The sequence below is a fragment of the Meles meles genome, chromosome 10 (assembly GCF_922984935.1).
Source record: "Meles meles chromosome 10, mMelMel3.1 paternal haplotype, whole genome shotgun sequence".
Taxonomy (NCBI): Eukaryota; Metazoa; Chordata; class Mammalia; order Carnivora; family Mustelidae; genus Meles; species Meles meles.
Genome location: NC_060075.1, coordinates 63,133,644 through 63,159,662, shown reverse-complemented (window position 1 = coordinate 63,159,662; position 26,019 = coordinate 63,133,644). Strand labels below are relative to the sequence as shown.

At 35.7% G+C, this 26,019-nt stretch overlaps 1 protein-coding gene across 1 annotated transcript in view; it reads right to left on the bottom strand.

Moving 5' to 3' along the window:
• Positions 1-212: 212 nt before the first annotated feature.
• The window catches only part of VWDE (von Willebrand factor D and EGF domains), a 70,454-nt gene continuing 44,647 nt past the window's right edge, over positions 213-26,019 (bottom strand). Inside the window, exons 16-30 of the mRNA XM_046020902.1 lie at positions 25,152-25,266; positions 22,940-23,190; positions 21,862-22,081; positions 20,115-20,252; positions 14,231-14,800; positions 12,747-12,842; positions 12,570-12,665; positions 10,830-10,925; positions 10,155-10,250; positions 8,421-8,516; positions 5,981-6,076; positions 5,786-5,881; positions 4,954-5,049; positions 3,061-3,164; positions 213-463 (exon numbers count right to left, since the gene is read on the bottom strand). Of these exons, the coding sequence (XP_045876858.1) occupies positions 449-463; positions 3,061-3,164; positions 4,954-5,049; positions 5,786-5,881; positions 5,981-6,076; positions 8,421-8,516; positions 10,155-10,250; positions 10,830-10,925; positions 12,570-12,665; positions 12,747-12,842; positions 14,231-14,800; positions 20,115-20,252; positions 21,862-22,081; positions 22,940-23,190; positions 25,152-25,266 (2,181 nt within the window). The 3' untranslated portion in view covers positions 213-448. The remainder of the gene's footprint in view (positions 464-3,060; positions 3,165-4,953; positions 5,050-5,785; positions 5,882-5,980; positions 6,077-8,420; positions 8,517-10,154; positions 10,251-10,829; positions 10,926-12,569; positions 12,666-12,746; positions 12,843-14,230; positions 14,801-20,114; positions 20,253-21,861; positions 22,082-22,939; positions 23,191-25,151; positions 25,267-26,019) is intronic.

Genomic DNA, 26,019 nt, shown 5'->3' with positions numbered 1-26,019 from the left:
TTTCAGGACCTCTACCTCCCCCTCTCCCCACATTTACCCCCAGCTCTTCCAAGAGTCTTGAGAGTTCCTAATTCTGCATTAAATGCTTTATATCTGAATACATCAAACAGCTTCAGTTATGTGACTGATCCCTCATGATAAAGACACCATCACAGTAAGAACTGGGAAATACTCAGTTTATTAGATAATGTGAATGTCTTGAATATCAGATACATCATTTCAATAAGTAAATATCAAATCACATTTGAAAGTCCATTCAGATTACCTGGATTTCTTCTTTGCTTTTCTCTAACAATCATAGGTAAGACCATTCTATATGTTATTAGTTTCTTCAGTCTTTAAAATAATTTTTAAAATTATGTTCAAATAAACTTCAAATAATTATCTTCAGCTTTTTCTGAATAAAAATTTCATTCTTATGACAGGCTTGTGATTCACATACTTGATATTAATGGCGTTTTGTCTGTAATAAGAAGAGGGAAATCAAGTTTCAGTGAATATTAGAAAACTGTTTAACCCTTGCTCATTATTTGCCACCTACTTCTCTCTGGCGTGATACAGAAAGCTCTTGGTTCTGTGTTTGCCACTGGAGACTAAGTACTGCTTTCATGCAACTGATATCTAATCCAGGTCATATTTAAATATCAAAAATGTTGTGACTAAATGGAGCTTAGAGACTACATGACACCATCTTGACCAAAAGTTACACTCAAGAAACGCCTCACTCAATAAAACCCAGTACATTTTTTTCCCTGATACTTTTTAGGAAAACAGTCTTGTTTTCAATTCATGGCAACATTTCTTTCCAGTCTCTTTCCTCATTCTTTTCCTTCTCCATGTCTGTTCTTCTCTTCAGTGTAATAACTGATAACCAACTAACCAGTTTACACAGTGTCTTTTACATACCAGTCACCTGCGGCGACCTATTTAGTCCTTTAACAACTCTGTGATTAGGTGTTACTAGCACCACAGTACAGATGAAGAAACGGAGGCTCAAAGGAGTTCAAAACCTTGCTGAAAGTCATAGAGTGAACAAGTGGCAGGGCCAATGCTAACTGTACCTACGGCAGCTGGGCAGCAAGTTCGCAAGCCTCTGAAAGTCTTTCATAAACCTCCCCCTCTTCAGCATCTCCTTTGCCCAATTTCCCTTTTCTTTGTGTCCTTTGTTTCTAGCTAGTAATTCTCATTCTGTTGTTGTTTTCATTGAAATGCTGGCAACTCCATCACTATCTTCCATTTCTTTTCCCCCCCAGTACTTCGGATGCTGGAAGAAGGGCCAAGAAGCAGGAAAGGAGTGGGTAGGAATCAGGGAGGGTTCTGTGAATGCTCATAAATGGTGCTTGTTTGTTTGTTTGTTTCCTATTAAAAAGAAAGTTATTTTTATCCTTTGTTTTGGAGCCAAAGAAATATAAAAAAGCAAATGAAGCGATGATACCAATGAGCAACAGAGTAAAACTCAAGTGAGAATTAAAGTCAAGAATTTAGAAGAGCTGATTATATAGGAAAGCAGGACATGGGGTCCTTGAACTAATCTCTTTTTTGTTTTCGTTTTCCTTCCCTGACGTGGTTCCAGATGCAGTCTCAGAAGTACCATTAGTGGGGATGATGAGGATCTGAGGAAGGATTCAGGTAGTAAAGAAATAGATAAAAACAGGTTATAGCTAAGTCACCTAGTTTAGTATGTCGGAGTGAAATTGAAAACTTTTGAGGTCATAGGGTTTTCTATGCCATAAAAATCTCCAAATTAGATAAAATAATGCATGTGTACACTGCCTTTAGGCCAGGAAATTCACATTTTTACATTTATTGTTCTTAACAACACCTGATCCAAGACGTACTCCATAACTCATGTTTTCTGGTTTTCAAACCACAGTACTGTCATGGGCTTGTTTGCTTTGTTTTCACGATGGAGACCATACCCATCCAGGCTGAACACCTGTGCAAGCAGAGACACATGTGCGCATGCACTTTGCCTCTGAGCCAGACTGATCTAGGATCACACTTCAAAAAGAAAATTCCTTATCATTTTTCAAATTACAGCACTCCAGCATACTTTGATATTCACAACCTTGGGCTTTCTGAAGTGCTAAATAGCATAAAATTGCTTTTTATATTAAAACTAATATAGATTAAGAAATTTTTGAGATCTCTGTAGATATTCAGAAACTTAAGATTGCAGACGAAGTAAAATTCAGTTTGATCTTATAAGCACAGATTTGATCATGGAAACTTTTAAAATAGATGTTTCTTCAGCACTGGCCTTCTAAGGGTGAGGCAATATCAGGAACTCTAAGAAAGTGTCTATTTTTCCTTTGTTTTCTTGATTTTTTAAAAATAAAAATAAATCCTAATTCTAATGATATGAAGAGTTTTTTAATCGCTTTCCCTGAAATGGCTTTTATTTTATTTTTTAAGGATTTTATTTATTTGTCAGAGAGAGAGAGAGCGCGCACATACACAAACAGGGGGAGCGCAGGCAGAGGGAGAAGCAGGCTCCCTGCTGAGCAAGGAAGCAGAGTAGTTTAACCAACTGAGCCACCCAGGCACCCCTGAAATGGACTGGGGAGCAAGTAAAGAGAAAGAAATACTGTCTGGGAAAAGAATGAGGATAGACAAGGTTTTAGTGGCACACAACCCATCCTCAAATCAATGAAGCAGTGGATATAAAAGTGGTGGATTAAAAAAAAAAAAATGGAGGGAGGGGTGAAGGTAGTCTTTTTATCTAGTATTTGACCAAAATACAAATTAGTGGTATCTTAAGTCCATATTGGGGAATATTTGCTCTCTTTCAGCTCCAATGCCATGAAATAGAATATTACACTGGACAGTTATACCTATACATTGAAACTCCTTAAGTGCACATCAAACTTTTGAATAAGAAGATAACTCTATCATGACACAAAAATGATATTATTTTTAGTTTCAGAGGCAAATAGTAAATCCTGGCATTTTTTTTAATTTGGAAATAAAATAAACATTAACAGATAGGTATCAATTGCTAAGCAGAATATCTGAGTAGATAGATGTCAGTATTTATTTTCTGTTTAAAATTTAAAATACCTGTACTTTCTTTTCACATTTGACTCCAGAATATCCATCGCGACAAGAGCACACATTGGGAAGTACACATCTGCCTCCATGAAGACACTTTTGATTACAAATTGCTGCAATACACAAATTTTTACCATTACCATCCTTTGACACCAATGCTTGTGACATGGTCTATGCTGGTGGTCAGAAGCCATTCAGCAACTCAACTATAAAATAGTTGCAAGATTTTATGAATGGCCAACTACACTCCCATCCTTGTGCGGTCAGAGCACAAACATATAGTCATCACACATGTTAAAAAACAAAACACTCAGAACTCTATATATATATATTATGGAACTTAATATTTCATTCAAAATTATGTTTTGAAGGACATGGAAAATGCCTTTAAGTAATACTGAGTGAAAATAAGTATAATATAAAATTACATACAATACAGTTATTTTTCATGGGAGAGATATCTGCTTCTGTAGCTCATAAGGAAAGTTTGTATAACCCAAGAATAATATTCGCTTTGGTGTAAGTGCAACATTAAAAGGTTATGTTTTTAACCATACTGTTGGGTATGGTTGGGCAGGTTGTGTAATGCACAAGGTACCACAGCTAAGGAAGAACTTCTCACATCATAGACATCATAGATTTGAATATCTGTTACAATAACTTTCCAGCAGATGGCAATAAAGCATCTTGTTCAAATAATGTCAATATTCAGAATTTCTGGACAGTTGGAAATAAACCATTTTGAGAAAGGGGACTTGGAAAAATTCATATAGAAGTGCTGCAAGGTACAAAATTAGAGTGCAGATCGTGAGGCTGCGGAGTACCTCAGCCCTCACTCACTGGGGCACCTTCCCACACTAATGTGCTTTTAACATCTCATTGTTCTCACCTGTGGACCACGTAGCCCTCTTTCCAGAATGAGCAGCTCAAACTGAGGGTGATAGCTCTTTTTCTTTTTTTTTTTTTAGGGGTTTATCACATCTAATTTCCAAAGAGAATTATTGATTTTTGAGCAGATAATTCTTAAGTAGATACTAGCCTTAGTGAATTCTTTGATAATATCTTCTTAAGATGAAAAATGTATAAGTTATAATAGGTATTACTAATAAAGTCAAAGAGTCATGGGAGTTATATGCAGAATCTCTGATACATGGAAACAAGTGTAGTTCATAAAACATAAAAAAAACAGGGCAGGTATTTCCAGTAAAATCACATGGTTCAGTTTAGTAACTGTGTATTTTCAGTTTATAATACACTTGGATCACCAGTTTTGAAATGATGTAATTATTGATCATTTGAAAATATTTGGGGGGTATTTCCAGTTTTCCCCCATTCAGTTAATCTTTGTTAATATTTTAACATGTTATTTCAAGTTTTCATACATTTTAAAATTATATAATATTTGATTTTCCTCAATACCCTGAAACCTCATCTATGTAATATATATAACTAAAACTAAGGGAAATGTATTAACATATTAAAGTCATAATAGGAATTAGTTCTGGGAGTTAGAATCTGGGACAATTTATTTTTTAAAACTTTTTAATATAGTTTATGATTTTCATGATTATATGTATTTTTCTCATAATATGAAAAAATATTTAAAGTGTATATTAAAAACTGTCTCCAGCACACCTGAAAGAACTTCAAAGGCAATGCACAGACCACAATTAGGAGTTACCAGTGTCATATAAAAGTTTAATATATTTTACCATATTTTCTTCTTTTAAATGGGTATGACAATGAAGAAGATTATCTTTATTTCTCGAACCATTTTTTTAATGGATCAGCATGCTGGGATTTGTTTTTTTCTATGATTTCTCCTCACACTACACTTTGCTCAATAACTGTAACAGATTCAGGTTCAGAAGATAGAGTAACAAACAAATTCTGTAGGCTTACGTATTTGACACTGCACTCCTTCCCATGTGGTAGGACAATGGCATATACTGGGAGCAATACACTCACCACCATTTTTACATTTCTGAAAGCAGATAGCTGCAAAGAGAAATATAAACAAGTTAAAAATTTATTTTGCTAGTCAAATAGTCATGAATAAACCACAAAAAATTTCACCAAAGAAATAAAAAAAAGAGAACCAGTTCAAAGTTAATGATTTAAAGGAGATTTTTTCCCCTTAACATTATATCAAGAACATTTTTCAATGTCACTACTGATTCTTGAATAAGGTGATTTTAAAGGTTATATAACATTCCACTGATCGAATGTGTGGTGATTTAACTTTTCCTCAATTTGGGGGCATTTATATTACTTCTTTTTTCACTTTGACCAATACATTATAATAGATGGTAATTTTAAACGGTAATTTATAAAAAGAAAAAAATGAAATATTTGAATGAGGAGAGCTGTTATCACCTCAAAACCTAGCCAGATTTAAAAGCAGTGGCACCCCACCTTGGAAGGTTCTGAATTGGTTGGTCTGAGATGGGGTCAAGGAATCAGTAACTTTTTACACCTTCTCCTGCCCCCTACTTAAGACAAAGAGACAGGACTTAAAGACTTGTCATTTATCCTGGCAATTATAGTGTTAACCTGAAAGAATGAATTCAGAGCTCTTTTTATTATACTCTATTTCAAAAAGGGATGCCCTAATGTAGGAACAGACAATAAAAAACAAAGACAAAACACAACAAAAACAAGGAAAATGCTCTTTGTAGTAAATTCTGCTTTATGTTCTCATGAGGCTTTAACATTTTAAGAGTGTTCCTCTTACCTACGTTGCATTGTTTCCCTCTCCAACCAGAAGGACAAGAGCAAACATTTGGTCCCATGCATTTTCCTCCATTCATGCACACTGGATCACAGATACCTTCAGGGAAAAGAATGAAACAGCCCTCAAATAGCAATCCTTTACTATTTCATGTGTTGGCTTTACCTATGGCTGGCAATACCTTCAGTGGTGCCTTACTTTTTTGGCATCTCCTACCAGTGTATCCCTCACGACAGGTGCACACGTTATTTCTCATGCAGCGTCCGCCATTCTTACAGGGAGGGTGACAGAGAGCTGAAAGAACACATGGCCGCAATCTGTGAATATTACATCTCTGATTATTACATATTACATATTGCCTCATGTGCTTGTTATCTCTGGGGCCATAAGGCAGAAAAATGTGCTATTAAAATAAAAGATCACAACTGCAAGTCATTAAAACCATCCTTTCTAAATCTTAAAATCCAAGGCTCATAGCTCTAAGCAGCCTGTGGATTAGCACAATTTGAAATGTATCGATGAACTGTTCATAACAAACAGCATCCTGCTACTATAGTGCTTAAATTATGAACCCGGTCTTATATTTCACCATTCTTGGAAGTAAAGAGTCAAATGATTGGGGAAGAACCAAGAAAATAAGTCAAAACCTGGCTCAAAATAAGAGATGTATCTATGCCTGTAGAAATTAGAAAAATCTCAACCATCTAACACATGATTTTTGGAAACTAATTTTAAGTTGACTTTTGAACACCTGCTGAGGTCATAAAGGCAGAGCTTTATATGTCACTTATTTCTGTGAAAGCTTAGTGAAAAGTCCTTTTAACAGTAATTCCTTGGCTTTGTTAGGACTGTTTATTGGATAACCTTGGCTATACTGTACTAGTATTTTCTGTGTATATGATTCTGCTCCATGGAATTCAAAAGTTAGTACTTATTATCTTTTATGAAAGGATTTTTATTGCTTCATGTTTCTTCCAGAAATGACAATTAAATGCCTTTATTTAAAAAAAAAATGATAAGCAAACCTGCCTGGAAATTTTAAAACTTATTTTTTCCCTAAATGATAATAAAGATCATGTTTTTATTTCTTCTGCATCTTCTGCAGAATGTCCTAAAGACCACTGTACTGGAGCACCTGCGGGGCTCAGTTGGTCAAGTGCCCAACTCTTGATTTGAGTCAAGAGCCCTGGTCATGAATCTCAGGCTCATGAGATTGAGCCCTGCACTGGGCTCTGCCCTGGATGGAAACTACTAAGATTCTCTCTCCCTCTACCTCTGCCCTTCTCCTTCTTCCCTAAAAAAATAACCCCCCAAAACAATTGTACTATTATTTCTGGTAGCTAGCCATGCACTTATAGTACGTATGTTTCACTGGCTCCTTGTGTCAACTGTCTAGTTCAAACCCAAAATTCAGGAAGTCTGATCCTGGAGACTTTAAGTCAATCCTCAAATCAATGCCAGCTAGAAGTTTTAGAGGCTACCTAACTCCAAAACCTGCTACCATGACATATGTTCAACAGATACATTTTAGTTGCAATACTTAATAATTTAGAGATTTCCTCTTTTCCCAGTTACTCGGTTGGCATATAAATTATAGAGACGTTTTCTTACTGTATCTTACATCTACAGCAAGGAGCATGGGGGTTATCAGCTTTTTTTTTTCCCTCTTACGTTCTCAATCAAAACTACACCTACAGCTCACAAATACGGGTTTAGATGTAGCTGCTTGGTTTTCAAGGTTTACCTTAACTTGGTCTTTACTTCTTCCCATTTCACAAGCCATTTCCTTAAAGAAAATCTTAATTAGAAAAACTCATTTGCTATGCCTGTGTACCTGGTACTTCAGTGATGGTTTCTTTTCTACCTCAACTGCAACCTAAGAATCCTAGCCAACCTCCAAATAAAAGAGATGAAATCACATCAAAGTATAACATGGAAAGGAAAGTATAGGTTTTAGGAATTAAATTTTGACAGGTTTTGACATGTTTCTACTAAAAATCTACTCTGCATTTTGCATAAACTCAAAGATATGAAGATGTAGAAAATACATTTTAAATTTCATTTATTGACATTAATTCATGCCTACACTGTCAGCCTCAGGACAAGCTCATAGCAATGCTACAGATTTTTTTCTAGAATAATAACAGGGAAAGTGTTAAAATGGCAGGACATGAAGGGGGGAAATGATGCATCTTTTTGTCTCCCTATCACCTTGCACAGTGCTCTGCATAGCTTTTCATAAATGTTTAATAAAACTAAAGGTGAGAGATCATGAGATAATAGTGGACATTGGACTGGCCACAAATCAAGCATTTTTGCTGTGAGGGCAATAAAAATGGCACCATAGCACACAGCAGACTGCAAGGGAACTTTTCTCGTTTGGTTCACACCTTGATCCTACAAAACTGCACAGACAAGTGCTGAGGCCGGGAGCCTAATACATGGAGAAGAAATACAAATATTTTACATAAGAACTCATACATTTCCATGATCTGATCATTCGGTGACCACAACAGCAACATCACAAGAAGCAGAGAGAAAAAAATGGCATCTCCCCCTTTGAGACTTGTCTTAGTTTTACTGTGAGTTCTGTTTATGCCTTTCCCTTTTTATTTAGAAAGAAAGAAAGAATAATTACCATTCTGACACTGTGCACCAAAGAATCCATTTGGACAAAGGCAAGTATTTGGCTTATTACAGGAACCACCATTGAGGCAAACGGGGTCACACAAAGCTAATGAACAGCAGGGGGAAGAAAGACCATAAAAGTTTTATTATTTAAAAAATGAAAGCTGCACTGAAGTACAAAATGGTGCATAATGAAATATTTTATTTTTACTGCAAGTAAAACCCATAACCTATAATTAATTTGACTTTGCCAAACATAAGAGGAATGAAATAACTGGATAATAGCTTTGAGATCTGTTCATTAAGTTTACAAATAATACCACGCTAAGAATATGGAGGTTATGATTAGAATTCAGAATACCCTCTGTAAGCTGAAAAAATGATGGGAAATTGGAAGACACGTCAACAGCACTAACTGGACGGTCCTTAATCTGCTCAAATACATGGGGCCACATGTGTACCTCTTTAAGTCTCCTTCCTAATTCAAACAGGAACACTGCGTTCAAGTCCTGGCATGCTCAAAAGCATTGTTTTTGCTTCTTTACTTTTGTTCCACTTTGAGAGTCACCCCCAAATCCATTTTTCAACCCAGACTTTATCCATCCTCCAAAGCCTACCTCAATATTATTTTCTTCCAAACTGTAATTGCCAGAATGAATTTTTGTCTTTTCTGCTCCCAAGGAGCAATGCGCTAATTACATTACTTATTATAATCCAACTTGTATCATAGTCTTTTTTTTTTTTAAAGATTTTATTTATTTATTTGACAGACAGAGATCTCAAGTAGGCAGAGAGGCAGGCAGAGAGACAGGAGGAAGCAGGCTCCCTGCTGAGCGGAGAGCCGGATGCGGGGCTCAGATCCCAGGACCCTGGGATCATGACCTGAGCCGAAGGCAGAGGCTTTAACCCACTGAGCCACCCAGGCGCTCCGTATCATAGTCTTTTTGAATAAGTGTATCCTGTGTCTCCTTCACTAATGATGTGCTACTGGATGTCAGGACAAAAATCAAATTGATCTTCATGTCCCCTTGCATCATGCTTCACACATAGTTAGCAAGCTATAAGCATTAAATTAATGTTGAGAAAAGTCATTAGATCACAATGGCTTAGATTATTCGTAGATAACCATGAAGAACATGCTGGGGGTGGCTCAGTGGGTTGAGGCCTCTGCCTTCGGCTCGGGTCATGGTCCCAGCGTCCTGGGATCAAGCCCCGCATCGGGCTCTCTGCTCAGTGGAGAGCCTGCTTCCCTTCCTCTATCTCTCTGCCTGCCTCTCTGCCTACTTGTGATCTCTGTCTGTCAAATAAATCAAATAAAATCTTAAAAAAAAAAAGAAGAAGTAAGCCTGATATTGTGATAAAGACACAAATACCGTGATGGTGTCCTTTAACTGTTTGAATGTTTCAAGAAACAGAATGCCTGTGCTGTGATAAAAAACTTGAAAGAGATCGAGGAAATGTAACACAGATTTCTCTCCACTATGAGGCAAGTGAATGATGGAAATACAAAGGCTAAAAAAAAAAAAAAAAAAAAAAGTACTGATTGGTCTGGATAACAGTAAAGCTGAAATTCCATGGTCTGATACAAGAAGAAAAAGAATCAAGACAAAAGGCAAGTTTTAATAAAACTTCATACCAGTCTTGTCGCATTAGCTTTATGCTTTGGGGTGCTGGTCTTTAGGATACCGGTGCACTTTACATTTGTTTAAACTGATTTATTCATTGAACATATTTCTGATTTTACCTGTATCACAAGTAGGTCCATACCAGCCAGGCTTGCACTGGCAGGTATCTGGTGTAAGACATTCGCCTCCATTTTCACAGTGCCTGTTACAAACCACTAAGGTCGTAGAATAAAAATAAAAGCAAGGTAGATTAGACTTGGAACTGGCCATATTATTGGCTATTACCTAGCTAGCTTGTAATTGCCAATCACATCCTCTAATGAATAAGATCAGAGAGAAAAAGAAAAATAACTTATTCTTTGGCTTTAAATAGTCTCTGATTCTCACATTCAACTATTTTTTGCTACTAGAGTTGGGGAAGGAAGAAAATCATTGAGCTGAATGATAAACAAGAGTTCGCTGATTGAGAAAATTATTAGTAATGAAAATAATCATAGATATAAATTAAACAAGATAAACATATGCAAACCAACGAACTGGAATTCTTATTATTATCTCAAGGAATGGTTATGGACAGGGTCAAGAAGAGAGTTGCTTCCAAGAATAAACTTCTTTATCTTAGTACTGGCACTTGGGGCTCCCAGAGGTATGCAGAATGAGAACTGTCAGAACAAATCATGAATAATATGTCCTTTAAGTAGGCATTGGGTTGATTTTAGTTAGTACTAAAGCCACCAGCTATTCAAAGAAGCAGTTTCCTTACATTAATTAGGCTGCAAGAGAGTTTTGCTTACTTGTTTCACACCTTGGTCCTATAAAACCATAAGGACAAGTGCAGAGATTTCCAGCCAAGCAGGTGCCGCCATGTTGACAAGGTGGACTACAGTGTTCTGCAGACACAGATTATGTTCTTAAGTCAGCTCTGAATTAGGAAAAGGTCAGTTGATATTTATGAATCACAGCCACAGTACATTTTCTTCTAACAGCAGTTTATAATAAACTCAGTTCTCATTTACTATGAAACTTAGCTCTGTGGGATTGACTACACAAGTTTATACTCTAACAACCAACAAATCATCAGCATGTTTTGGTTTATAATACTCTTGGTTAGCATGTAAATATATCATCTTGAGTTTCTTCTGAAGAGTGAGACCTGGACGTACACATTCCTGCCCTAAAAATGGAATACTCCTCTTGGGGCACCTGGGTGGCTCAGTGGGTTAAGCCTCTGCCTTCGGCTCAGGTCATGGTCTCAGGGTCCTGGGATCGAGCCTCGCATTGGGCTCTCTGCTCAGCGGGGAGCCTTCTTCTTCCTCTCTCTCTGCCTGCCTCTCTGCCTACTTGTGATCTCTCTGTCAAATAAATAAATATTTTTTTTTAAAAAAAGGAATACTCCTGTATTTCCACAATTGTTTTCATCATCATTGATATTGTTTCTATTAGTTCACTCTGGATTTCCTTTAATTTGTTATTTTGTACCTTGCCTTGTCATGGAAGTATTTAGTGTGGCTCTTAGCTTGTTCATGGTTATTTGTACCATCTATCAAAGATATTCTTTAAAATATTATATTAAGTGGCGCCTGGGTGGCTCAGTCATTAAGCGTCTGCCTTTGGCTCAGGTCATTATCCCAGGGACCTGGCATAGAGTCCCACATCGGTCTCCCTCCCTGGCAGGGGCCTGCTTCTCCCTCTCCTGCTCCCCATGCTTGTGTTCCCTCTCTCGTTGTGTCTGTCTTTGTCAAATAAATAAAATATTTAAAAATAAATAAATAATAAATAGAATATTATATTAAAAATAACAAATGTGTCCTTTTAAAATATTATCCATTTGAAAATGCCATTTCATAAACTCTCCTCTTAAGATTCCAAAAAAAAAATTATATGGCTATAGACGTGTTTTTATTTTTTATTTATTTTTAAAATATTTTATTTATCTATTTTTCAGAGAGAGGCAGAGAGAGAGCACAAGCAGGGGGAGAGGCAGGCAGAGGGAGAAGCAGACTCCCTGCTGAGCAAGGAGTCCTATGTGGGACTCAATCCCAGGACCCTGAGATCATGACCTGAGCCGAAGGCAGACGCTTAACTGACTGGGCCACTCAGGCGTCCCTATGTACATGTTTTTAAAAATCACTTTTTAGGATTCTTTTTACCACCTAATATCTTCTAATTATTTGGTATTTAGCACTTTCTTAGAGCCATGTTTGACAAGTCCAAATAATGAGGAGTCCTCTACTTGAAACTAAAATATATATAGGGATATGGCACCTTATAACTAAATCTCAGAAATATTACTTCTGAAGACAATTATACCAAGGAAAAATAAGCTGTTACTCTTTGGATATCTAATTTTAGAAACTTAAGTGTTTAGAAGCTTCAAATAAATTATTTTTAATAAACATTAAAAAGCTTAGATTTCCCTTCCAGCATTAAGATGTATTAGCATAGACACAGCAAAACTGAATTATCTTTCTAAAAAGCTTTAAAGAAAATAGTGTTATTTTGCTTCTTATTTGATTTTTAATTTGAATGATCACCTTCATCACATGTTGCTCCGCCATGCCCTGGGGGACATTCACAAACGTTAGGCTTAATACATTTTCCATGGTTTCTGCAATCAGGATGACATACAGCTGTATAAAATAAAGCTCATGTTTTAGAAATACCCATTATCAATTAAATTCATTATGCAAACTAGTGAGTGCTGTACCTACCAGTTTGGCAATTAGAACGAGTGTAGCCAGGTTTACACCTGCATATGTTTGGGGCAACACACTCCCTGCTTTTTCCACATGGGTGTCTACAAATGGCTGTAAAAATCAAGGGAAAAAGGCTGAACTGCTGCTATAATATACACATGTTGCCCAAAGACTTACTTATAAGAAAAATCAAATTCTCTGAAATTTGAAAATTCTGAGGCTGCTTATTGAACAATAGCCACTGCATTTATCTATAAAATTATTTTTTCCCTTTGAATTTGTTTCACTACTAGAATGACTGAGAAACATGACTAATACAGTCAGAAAGAAGTACCATATGTGGTAATTACTCCCACAGCAAAGCCTGATGTTGAAGGTGGCTGCTAGCCATAAATGGGATTATATTTTTCAGAGGTCAATAAAGTTTCAGAAACTAATCAGACAAATGTTGGTAAATGGTGGGAATAATCAGAATTTCAAAGAGCAAGATGCTAGGAACACGTCATAAGTTTATAGGTACGTATTCCTTAACTACCTGATATATTTTATTAGGCACTTAACGTTTTTCTGAGGTAAACAAAATGTATGATTGTTTTGTTTTACTAATAAAACATTTTATATTATAAACATGTAAGTATTGAAAGTTGTTATTATTATCACTATTCCTACAAAAAAAAAAAACAAAACAAAACCCAAAAACAAACAGAAAAAGTACCTCTCAGTAATACTGAGAACAAAGAAATACATACCCTAACAGCTCTATTGCTTAAGTTGGTCTCAAATCAAAACACAAATAACACAAAACAAAATAACAAAATATCAACAACAACATAAAATAGCTTCTGAAGTATCAAAGCCAAAAATCTGATTTGCCTCAAAGAAAACAATACTGATAATTGTGAAAAGAAGAAAACACTCCTTTCAAAATTAAAGTGATGCCCAACTTGTTTTATTCTCAAGAGCTGGAGGAATTATAGAGAAACCCAGTTTATGCAAATAAGCAGATACACCCAATTAGTAATTTAAAGTGCTAAATACCCACTGTGAGCTGAAAAGAATCCAGACCACAATGTTATTCATATCCTTATTTTCTCTCTTTAGCTCCTTAATACCAGGCAAGTCAGTTAGCCCTCCAAGGCTCTGCTTTTCCTATCTGAATAATGGGAAAAATAGTCAATGTGCGGAGTCTTTATGGATTATATGACATAATTGATAAAGAATGTGTCTATAAACCTTAGAACACTGCATGTACCCAAAACATCTTTATATTATATAGTTATAGTACTATTTGATTTTATTTTTAAAAATAACTCAGGAACAGCCATGTTAATTTTTTTTTGAAATATGAAGAGGATATATATAAATAATAAATAAATACAATGAATAGAAATTGGCGAACTAAATGGAGTAAACAGAGATTAATAGAGAGGAATCTCTTTTTAATTACTTAAATGTGAACTAAATAGTTTCTTGTATCTTCTCAAGAATTTTCATACTACCTCTGCAATTGATACCATCTCCATAATATCCAAAGGGGCAGCGTCCACACCGGAAGTGACCATCTGTGGTTGGCACACAAGAAACACCAAGAAAACAAGGTGATTCAGCACAAGTTGATATTCTGGTCCATCCAGGTTTTTCTGGCAAAATAGTGATGGCTCTAGTAACTGATGAGGCAAACCCATCCTTATACTGTGTGTATCCTTTGGCAGGCCTGTTAATTTGAGAATTATGCCCTCCAGCCTCTGTCTGGATAGTGCTCTGTTTAACATCCTTTACTTCACCAGGGGAACCATTTGGGTTAGTTCTTAAAGAACTATGGTTTTTCATCGATACTCCCAATTCCTCCAGACTGAGATTTGTACTAATAGTATGATCCGCCTGTTCAAACCCTGGTATCTGATGGGAAGTAACGTTTTTTGAATTATTCATTTGAGCTGTAACTGATTTTAATGAGAAGTGCGAGATGTCACTGGTTGTGTTCAAGAACTTTTTGATAGTGGCAGGCCTGTGGGTAAAGCTTGCACCGGATGATGAATGATCCGTTGACAGTGACTGAAATTTTATATCTGAAGAACCAAAAAAGAAAAAGAAATGTCAGTCAATAACATTTATTAATATTCTGCTCTTTCCCCCATATTTAACATTAAGTAATTCATTCCTTCATTTAATGCCTATCACATGTATGCCATTATGTTAGAAGCCATGCAGTAGTAAGAAGTCATCATACACTTCCTGCCTTCAAAGAACTTATAATCAATTTGGATATATCAGGTACCCAGACTGTTAAACATTATAAAAGTTAAAGAACAATAACTAATAATTTTATCAAGAGTTAGAAATAGCCAACAAACATTTATTGACCGCTTCATACACTGAGGCTCAAAGCAAAGGAAATTGCTCACATGTTTGTATTCTTGACATATGAGCAATTCATAATAATAATCTGAAGCAAATTTTAAATCATACAAACATACTATGTATAATTTTAAATGAAGACTTAAAATTTTTTGGCAAAATATAAATAATTAAATTGACAAGAAGAGACAGAGGAGTTGATAGAACAATTGCAATAAAAGAAACAAAAATAACCTAAATCTAAATAATCTAAAATAATCTAAAGTCATTAAATATGATGCTAAGATAGATGATCTAATAGAAAAAAAATTACCAAATTATCAAGGAAAGAATATTTTATAAAACTCTTGCAATGCACAGAAAGAGATGAAAATTTTTTTTTCTATTTTTTAAAGATTTTATTTATTTATTTGGCAGAGAGAGAGATCATAAGTAGGCAGAGAGGCAGGCAGAGAGAGAAGAGGGGAAACAGGCTTCCTGCTGAGCAGAGAGCCAGATGTGGGGCTTGATTCCAGGACCCTGAGATCATGACCTGAGCTGAAGGCAGAGGCTTAACCCACCCAGGCACCCCGAGATGAAAATTTTTATAAACATTTGATCAAGTGACATAATCCTAAAGCCAGTATCATTTATGAAAATACATATACATTTTCAGTGAAATACTACCAGATGAAATGAAGCAGTGTAGTTACAGACTACATCAGGATGAAACAGACTTGTATCTCTACTTACTGAATTACATTACATAATTTCATTATGATATTATATAATATAAAGAAAATATAAAATGCTAAAAAGTAATTTGATACAATTTTCTGTTGAAAACATTCTAAAAAATTAGTTAACAAAACATTAACAGAAATTATAGCAAGTCATAAAAGATGCCGAAAAACCATTTGATAAAATTTAAAAACTACCTCTAACTTAAATCTAAAGAGAATTCTGAGAAAACAACAAATAAAAGGAAAATCCCTTAACTGGATGAAGGGTTTCTAGCAGAAACCTACCATAATAGCATACTTAATAGTGAAACATGAGAAGACTTTCCATTAAAATCATTAAGAAACAATTCCCTGCCAACACACTGGAGGTCCAGCCATTACAATGTCTCAAATTTGAGAGCTGGGACTGCAGTCAGACTGCTCAGGTTCAACTCTCTCTTCTTTTACAAATTATATATATCCGAACAGAATACTTAACCCATCTATGCCTCTGTACAGATGAGTAACATGGAAATAATAACTGTTAGTGTCTATAGCTATTGAGAAGATGGAATGACACAGTATATAAATATTTGTCCTGGCATATCATAAATATAGATTAAATCATATTACTATTATAATAAGAAAGTAAGTAAGAATAAGAGACAAACTCACTATTGGCAAGAGGTATTGTCTATTTATAAAACCAAGAAAAAGAATCAACTATAAAAAAAGTATAGAGTGGGGGCGCCTGGGTGGCTCAGTGGGTTAAGCCGCTGCCTTCGGCTCAGGTCATGATCTCAGAGTCCTGGGATCGAGTCCCATATCGGGATCTCTGCTCAGCAGGGAGCCTGCTTCCCTCTCTCTCTCCCTCTGCCTACTTGTGATCTCTCTCTCGCTGTCAAATAAATAAATAAAATCTTTAAAAAAAAAAGTATAGAGTGTTTAATAAGGCAACTGGATGCATGAATAAATTAAAAGCAAGAGTTTTCCTATATTGCAGTAATTGATAAAGATATCTTGCAAAATAAGTGCAGTGATAATCTTGCAAGATGAATAGCTGATATTATAAAATGCAAAACCAAAAAGAAAGCTTGTATAAAATGTGTAAGGTCATTGTGAAGACAATCAGAATATTAATTGAATAAATCAACAACAGTCCTGTTATAAGGACAGCACTGTGGAAAAGAAAAAGCCTAATGAAATAATGAGTTTCTTCTAGTTTTTAGGGTTTAAGTCGATGTTGAATGACCAGGGAGTTATAAAATGTAACTTTGAAATGGTCACTTATAATCATAAGCCTCACAGAAATCACCTTAGATATCATTTGTTCATTATACAACATGCATCATTTTTCTAGACTATAAACCAAGGGGTCAACGGATTAGAAAGAAAAAGGATAATTTGTAAACTGCATTGTATAATCTTAGGTGACCTTTCTAAAAAGAAAAATTCCTAAGGAAGAAATATGTTGGTCTCCTGGAAAATAAATGAGAGGTATTACTTTTCCTTTGATTTTATTTAGCAAGACGATTACTTACTAGAGGCATTTCTATTTTTAGACTTAAAACGCCTGTCTCCCTGTATGGCATTTTTACCATACTCTTCCTTAGTTTCACTTTTGTTAGAACTTCTAAGAACCACAGTATGTGTGGTAGGCTCATGTAAAAACTGTGTTTCAACTGTTGATGTATACATGAAAAACAGATTACAGCATTATAAAACCAAAATACTATGAATAAGAACATACAATAAAAAGGTCACTTGAATTGAACTCTTCACAAATTAGATTACAGAGCTAGCTTAAATGTCACCTCTTCAACAAATCCTTGTATTATGAACCGAATTGTGTCCCCCAAATTTATTTATGTTAAAGCCCTAATTCTAAATGTGACTGTATTACCTTTAAGGAGGTACTTAGGGTTAAATGAAGTCACTGGGTGTTGTGCAAAAACAATGAATACTGTTACGCTGAAAAAATAAATAAAATGGAAAAAAATAATGAAGTCAGGAGGGGGGCCCTAATCCAATATGACTGGTGTCCTTTTAAGAATAGGAGGAGCCACAAGGAGGGTGCACATGTGAGGACACCGTGAGAAGGAGGCCATCTGTCAGCCACGGAGAGAAGCCAGAAACCAACCCTGCTGGTACCTTGGTCTTGAACTTCCAGCATCCAGAATTCGGAGGAAACAAATTTCTGTTGTTTAAGTCATCCTGTTATTCTGTTATGGCAGTCCAATGTGACTAACAGATGTTCCTATAGTCCATACCCACCCAACCAATTTCATCCATCTGTACTCTCCCATGGAGAGGTGTCCTTGATATAGACTCATGTGTCTCTTTCCTCTTCTAGCCAGCAATCTAAAGAATAAGAACTGTGCTGTATTGACTTTTATAATCAGTGACTCTGGTGTCTGCCATAAAACTAAGTAAACAATACCAATAAGAAAAAAAATTATTTTGTATTAACAAGCATCTTCCTAAATACACAAATGCCCCTGACAGAGTTAAGGAACTTACTAATCACTCCTATGTAATGGGACTTGGTTCAACTTGTTTTGCTCTTAAGTTCCACTTGATACAGGTTTTATTCAGGGAATGAGTCTCTGTTTGCAAAAGGCTGATCTTAGATCACTTTAGTGTACAGAGTGAAGGGTACGATACTGTTGAGTATTTGGAACTGGGTATTGAGGGGGAAATGTGAGTGGCTGAGATAGTAGGGAATTCCCCTTACCAGCCTGCACTGGGCTCCGTAAGTCTGTTACCTCTAGTGCTAGACTGGCCCACTCCAATCTGACTCACAAAGTGATTTATTTTTCATCAATATGAGGTGTTATTCACTTAAAGGTAACAAAATACTGTTCTTTGACAGTCTTCTATAATTAACTTTTCTCTTTTAAGCTTTTAAAAGGTTGATATCCACCAATTTTTGTCCTCCTTTCTCTTTGTGTTCTCTTTGGGTAATTTCATCCATGACTGATAACCTTAAGAACTGTGTCTTTAATGTAATCTTCCCTCCAGAGCTCCACTTGGAGTCACCTCAGTCTCTATGTATCCATACTGCATTCATTCTTTCCCTTCCCAAACCCCTTCTTCTTACTTACATGTCATGTGTGTCATGTATCTTGGTCAGCTCAGGCTGCCTAATAAAATACCATAGACTGAGTGTCCTAAACAAAAGGAGTTTATTTTCCTGCTGTTCTGGAGGGTAGCAAGTTCAAGATCAAAGTGCATGCCCATCTGGTTCCTGGTGAGAGTCTCTTCCTGGCTCCCACACAGCCACCTTCTCCCTGTGTCCCTGTGTCCCTGTGGCAGAGAGAGATGAAGCTCTCTGGTGTATCCTCTTCTAAGGATACTAATCTTATTGGATCCTAATCCTCCCTTATGACCTCACTTACCTGCTTACTCCAAATACAGCCACAATGGGGTTTTGGGACACAACATATGAATTTTCAGGTGACACTATTTAGTGCATAGCAATATGAAAGCCAATTCTACACGCCCATTCACCTAAACTGAGCACTGGGCACTTAGTAACTCTCTTTCCCTCTCCATGCTAATCCCAATCACTGACCAAGGACCATCACCTTGCTCTTTCAGTGTTTCTTTCAACCATTACCTCCTCCTCCAAGGTCAGAATATCTTCACATCTTTCCTGTTTATTTGTAATACTGTCTTAGCTTTTCTTCCCACCTTCACACTTGCACAGTTCCTTACACATAAGTGGTCCAACCTCCATACTGCTCTTGAGTAGCCTGTAAACTGTATCATGTTTCTCACAGTTTCTCAGTGATCGGGCCACTGGCTAGGACTCTAGCTTTAACTCTTGCAGCAGTCCCTCTTACCCTCTATATTTTAAGCACAGTTAATTGCTCATAGTGCCCAAGTGTGCTGTGATGTTACGTGCCTCTCCACCTTTGTTCATGATGTTTCTTCTGCCTCAAAAGCTTTTGCTCTCTTGATTGGATACATCAGATTTAGCTGTAATGACACTTCTTTTTAAAAAAATTTTCATTATCCCTCCAGGTAGACATGATCCCTGCATAATATTCCTACTAGTCTCTCCAGGCACTTCTATCAACAGACATAAAACGCCATATTGAACTATGGTGATTACATCAGACTCCCCGGTATCATGCTCAAATCCCTTAGGTCAGAGGGCATGTCTTACCTATTTTTGCATCCTCCACCTCCAGTTTAGTGCATGACACTTAATGAATATACACTGAATGAATACAGGAGTAAAAGAGATAATAGAACTGAGGGATTTGGATTAATTAAATGGAGCAAAAAATATTTCATGGCAGAAAATAGGGACTTTTACCATGACATATTTTCCCATCACCATAAAATCCTTTTGGACATGCACCACAATGATAGGAGCCAAAGGTATTGAGACACTCTGCTCCTGGAAAGCAAGGCCTGGATTCACACTCATCAACATCTTCCTGGCAATTTTTGCCTAAACAAAATAAAGATTGAGAGTTCAAATTATTTATTTTGAAAAGCATTACGTGTCCCGTTAAGTGCTCATTATTTGATTTCTTTTACTTGAAGATATTTTCCTTTTACTTTCCTAAAGATATCTTTACTTCTATTACCTTAAGGTATGCCCTACAAACTGCAGAAAAGCTGTAATATATTAAGAGGAATGTACCCTAATTTTAAAATTTACTACAGAGTTAAACATAGTCATTAATTAGATTCTATTTAACATTAAACAAGACCCTTCAAGTACATAAGATTTTCCCTATAAAAAAGAAGACAAAAAGGCATAGTATTTTAAGGCAAAAATTTACCATATTAGAGCAGCAATTTTTACTTTGTTAAAAAAAAAAAATTTTGGAAGGGGAGGGGAACCATAAGAGACTATGGACTCTGAAAAACAACCTGAGGGTTTTGAAGGGTCAGGGGTGGGAGGTTGGGGGAACAGGTGGTGGGTAATGGGGAGGGCACGTTTTGCATGGAGCACTGGGTGTTGTGCAAAAAGAATGAATACTGTTACGCTGAAAAAATAAATAAAATGAAAAAAAAAAAAAAAACACTCCGGGAATTTTTAAAAAGGTCTTAGAATGGTTGCCAGCTCAGCTTAAGGACAATTTACTGCAGTTATTGCATTGGCAGTGAAAGTCCATGAAAATTTTATAGGGTGCTAGGAAAAGTTAGTCTTTCCTCAGTAAAATTTTTTGAGATCAAGTGTTGCTCTTTGAAATGTTCAAAAACTTATTTGAATGAATTTATTCATCATTTACTCATTAGAGTAAAATCCATGAAACAATCAACATTTGAATTCTTTCAAATGTAGTCTGTAGCCTAACAGTCCCAAATGATAAATTTTTTATTTTACTTTAAGATTTTATTTATTATATGACAGACTGAGCAGGAGGAGGGGCCAAAGAGGAGGGAGAGGGACAAGCCTAAATCCTCATGGGGCCCAGAGCCAATGTGGGGCTTGATCTCAAGATCAATAATTATAATTTAACATTTGTATCTATTTAAATTAGAGGAAACATTGTCATGACTTGCAAAAAGCCTTCGGAAATTAAAAGGTGTCATTCATACTCTTAGTTGAGGTTTCTAGAATCAGACATTTGAGGATAATTAATGAGTTAGCAAATTTCATTTGATTTCAACTCTAACTTTATATCATGATCTTTTAAGTAAATGAATTATCAACCTTTCTTAAATGATAATCTTTACATTTCCCATGGCAAATTTCTTCATTATCCCATGTTATATTTCAAAAGAATACATTTAAATATATTTCTACCTACCAAATTTAGACAGAAATGTTTAGGAACCTGAAAAATACAACACAGTCATAGAATATTGTCATTAAAATGACAAAAATGGGCAAAATTATAAGAGTTTCTGTAAGCAATGTACAATAATAAAAGGATATTGGTAGCAAATGTATTTGTGATGACTATTACTAGACTTTTTAAATGTATATTAAAATCTTTAGGACCATACGCTTGCTTGAGTAATCTGTAGATTACTTGGAAAACCACAGAACTTTCCTTTCTAATCTGATCACATACTAATTTCAGTCGTGAAGAACCAAAACTCACCTTTGAGTTCAGGCGGACATACACAAGAATAACTGGGAAATCCACTAATACACCTGCCAAGGCCACAGGGGTTCGACTGACACTCAGTGATGTTCACTTCACAGAGAACCCCCTCAAAGCCAGGCAAGCAGATGCACAGGTACATTCCACTTCCTGGAGGAAATTTCCTATCTGACACACATGATCCACCATTCAAGCAATCACAAGACTTCACAGTTACCTCCAAAAGAAACAAAAAGTAAAATGCTTTATTTTTCAATAAAATTAACTTCAATTTATGCCCCAGAAATTGTGATAGGCATGTATGTTTATGTACAAGACCAGATCACAAGTTTTACAAAAATAAATTAATAAATTAAAAAATATATATTTAATGTAAAAGACTATTTTAAAAGATACTTTAATAAAGTAATTATGCCAACTTTCAAGAGCATAGCCAAAATATAAATGCTGGGGATAGTTTTTAAAAATTTTACAAGATGACTGATCAATTTCTATAATGCATGCACCGCAAGTGGAACAAAAATCCATAAGGAGTAAAGCAGTTAGTCAGTCACCTGAATTATCCCAAAATAGAGAAAGTAAGCCAGTCACTTGAATTATGTGGCTACTATGAAATAGTACACAACTGCTCTTCATTACTTCTGTATGAGTGTGTCCCAAATGTCGAGCATATAGAGTGCAAAAAAAAAAAAATAGTATTAATAGCTCATGACTAATAATATCAAAAGAATGGTCAATAAAAAATGACTTTACTTGAAGGAAAGGGTATAATTATCAACCTTAGGTTGAGCACAGGTCTTTCAGGGACATAGAAATGAATGCATTCTTTATCCTTATCATAGTTAAGTACAGGTGAAAATGATCTAGGGGTGAGTCCTTTAGCTCCATGCTCTAGACTTGAGAATCTCCATAAGATTTTAAATTCTGACAAAAACAGTGTGTTGGCAGTTTAATTTTCCATGAAATGTTGAATAATTTAGCTCCTCTTCACAAATTAAGAATTATATTGCAAGTTTAAAATGGATACCAATATTGCTAATTAATTCAGTGGCATTTATGTAATGATAAATATTACCATAATCGTGACTCTTGTTTCAGCATTGCAGTCGTCGTTAAAGAGTAAAGTGAATTGCTGTGGAGTCTGGGACTCTGTTTTCCATGTGAGAAGTCCTGTAGAGGAAACATTTGCTCCCTCAGGACCTGAGTCCAAGGTAAAATGGATGTCAGAACCTTCGGGATCCAAGGCCGTGAACTGGTACACAAAGTTCTCCCCCAAAAATGTCTGTAATTTGTCTTGCGGTATTTGAATCACTGGGGGTTGGTTGTCTGTCACAGAGAAAACATTTACTTTGTACTCGTGTAGAAAAAGAAAAAAAAAGGTAAAGGGAAAGTACGATACAGAGAGCCCCCACTGGAACATTCTGATGAAGTTCGAACTCTGCTATAACTTCCATTACCTACCTGGGCTCTATTTTTTTTTTACATTCAGAATAAATTCAATTGCATTCTGAGAAAATGTAAAAGTAACTCACAAGTGCAAGACTTCAAACTTTGCTACAAGAGTGTAAAAGCACTTTGAACAGAGAAACACTTCTGCACACTTCCCCAAACTGGACACCTCTTCTTTCTTTCCTGTCTACAATTACTTCTCCATGTCGACCAACTCAGTGCTTGCTCTCTCACTCTTCTTTGTCCTCTACACTTTTCAGCTTTACTTTCCCTCTCAGCACCTTCTTTTCTTTATTTCTCCTTTACTCTCTACCATGTCTGGACTGTTCATTTGACTGCCCTGACTCTTCTTCACTGTACTTGTCTCCCCCCGTATAACTGGGGCCACTGAGTCACAGCAACCCTCTGCTCCTCTGAGGTCTTTCCTGCTGCCAAGCTCACTTGCCGGAACTCTGGTTATTTCAGAGGACAGAGAGGGCTCCTTTTGTGCTCAAGTAATGCTTTAAAACATCTTTTTACATTGTCACATTAAAAAATGGCTCCCTCCCTTGCCAACTGGCTTAACAGATTGGAAGAATAGCTTTTCCACTGTGCTGGGCACAAACACACTCCACTTGCATCAACAAACCACTGATGCCAAGAGAGTGTAGTTCTGGTTCCCGCTCTGCCCTCCTATATCTTTATACAATTTACTGATTTTAATTTCCTCATCCCTCAATATAAGAAACTTGGGACAGATGGTATTTCCAGACCCCTGGTATCCTTGAACATTGTAAATCTATGATGAGTCAGTCATACCGAAACCATTAAAAACACAGACACCAATTCAGAAGTTATAGTGTGTTTCCCTTGTCCCTGGCACTAAATTCTTCTCCAGATTTTCATTGTCTTCCCATAACACCCCATGGGTCTTGCACCTGAGCAATGAATAATCTGACAAATGGTCTAATGCAGTCATGAAATTTGTATATACAGTAATATATATAGTGATGTTACAAAGCACAGTATAAATAAAAGGTTTTATGACTCAAATAAAATTACATGGGGATGGGGGCAGGGAGTAAATATATCTTGTTGTATTTTGTGATGCCTGGTCTTTTCACTGAGGAACGAGAATGAAGAAACATCTATGTGGAATTATATATAACTGTACTTAAGGAAGTGAAGAAATTATATGGTACATGACTATGAGGTGGGGTGTTTTTTTTTTCGGGTGGAACTAAGTATCCAGACATTATCTGGACCCACTGTTATACTCACGGAGTCACAGAAAGATAGGGCTGGAAGGCACTTAATAGATTACTGAATCCAGGAAAGCTTATTTAACAGCTGATGAACGCATGGCCTCTGGAATTTAAATAGCTAAATGTCTTGTCACAAAACTAAAAAGAAATAAGGCTAAGGATAGGATATAGAGCTTTGGTCTTAAAGTAATGTTCTCTTTCCACTAAACCCACCAACTTTACTGATGGACGTTTTATGTACTTATATAGTACTTGAGAGCCTATTTTGTTAGTAGCTATTTGACTTGTACAAACTGTGTGTAACTGAATTAGCCATTCCCATTTCTTCCATTAATAATTCATATTTGCTTTCAGTATCAAATATTAAAATGAAACTCCCATGCCCTATTGTAGTATAATCATAGAAATTACATGAGATAACATTTCATTTTATATTATGCTCAAGCGAAGTAAGTCATGCAGTTAGGAAAGATCCTAAATTAAACACATCTTAAATACATTTATGTACATATATACATTTATGTACCTCATGGTTTAAAATCACTTAAAAATAACTTGTAGAGAAAATATCTGGATTAATAAAGATTAACTTACTTTCTAAAAATGACCAAGTAAATTTTGAAATTTTTGGTCTACAAATCAAACAAGGGCTGGTAGGATTTTTATCTCCTTCAATGTAGCAGAGCCCATCAATAATGCAAACATTTTCCTAATGGAAATTTTAAAAAGAGAAAAACAATTAAGATGTCATTATAGTTAGTGTTTCGGGAAAAAAATGCACATAAAAAGGTAATACCATATATGTTGGTGATTCCAGTGAAAGCATATAATAAGTCTATTCTGGTTAGGAAACATTTTTTCATATTCCTCATCATAAATGTATGTTAGAAAACAAATCATTTCCTTTTGTGTAATTTGCCTGTGGAATTGATCAATATGGAGGGAATAAGAAAACATACATATATAGCTATATCTTTGTGTAAAATTCGTTTATAAATAACAAGGAAGAAAACCTGTCTTTTCTTCTTGTTTTTTCTTTGTTTTGTTTTGTTTTTACTGCTAACTCAGGCTGGAAATGCTCAGTTAATAAAGAAATGAAACAATTTTTCCCCTGCTCATCTTATTATGTGTTAGAAACACATTAGCTTCTAACAATTTTCCCTTGCTCTAGGAGCCCACTATGTCCTCTGAATATGGTGAAACTGAACAAGAACTATGATACAATTATCCACATTTGACAATGGATATTCTTATACAAATAGTAGAGAAGGTGATCTGCAAAGAAATAACATTAAATGTAGCAATCCTTTCAACCTAAGAAGACCAAATTTTGTTCAGCATATATAAACTTTGCATATTTGACAAAAATCTCTTCTGATGTTGCTTAGAACACGATACAAAAATAAGAACAAAATAGCCCCAACAATATAAAACAATTGTGAATTGTAACATTTTAAAAGTA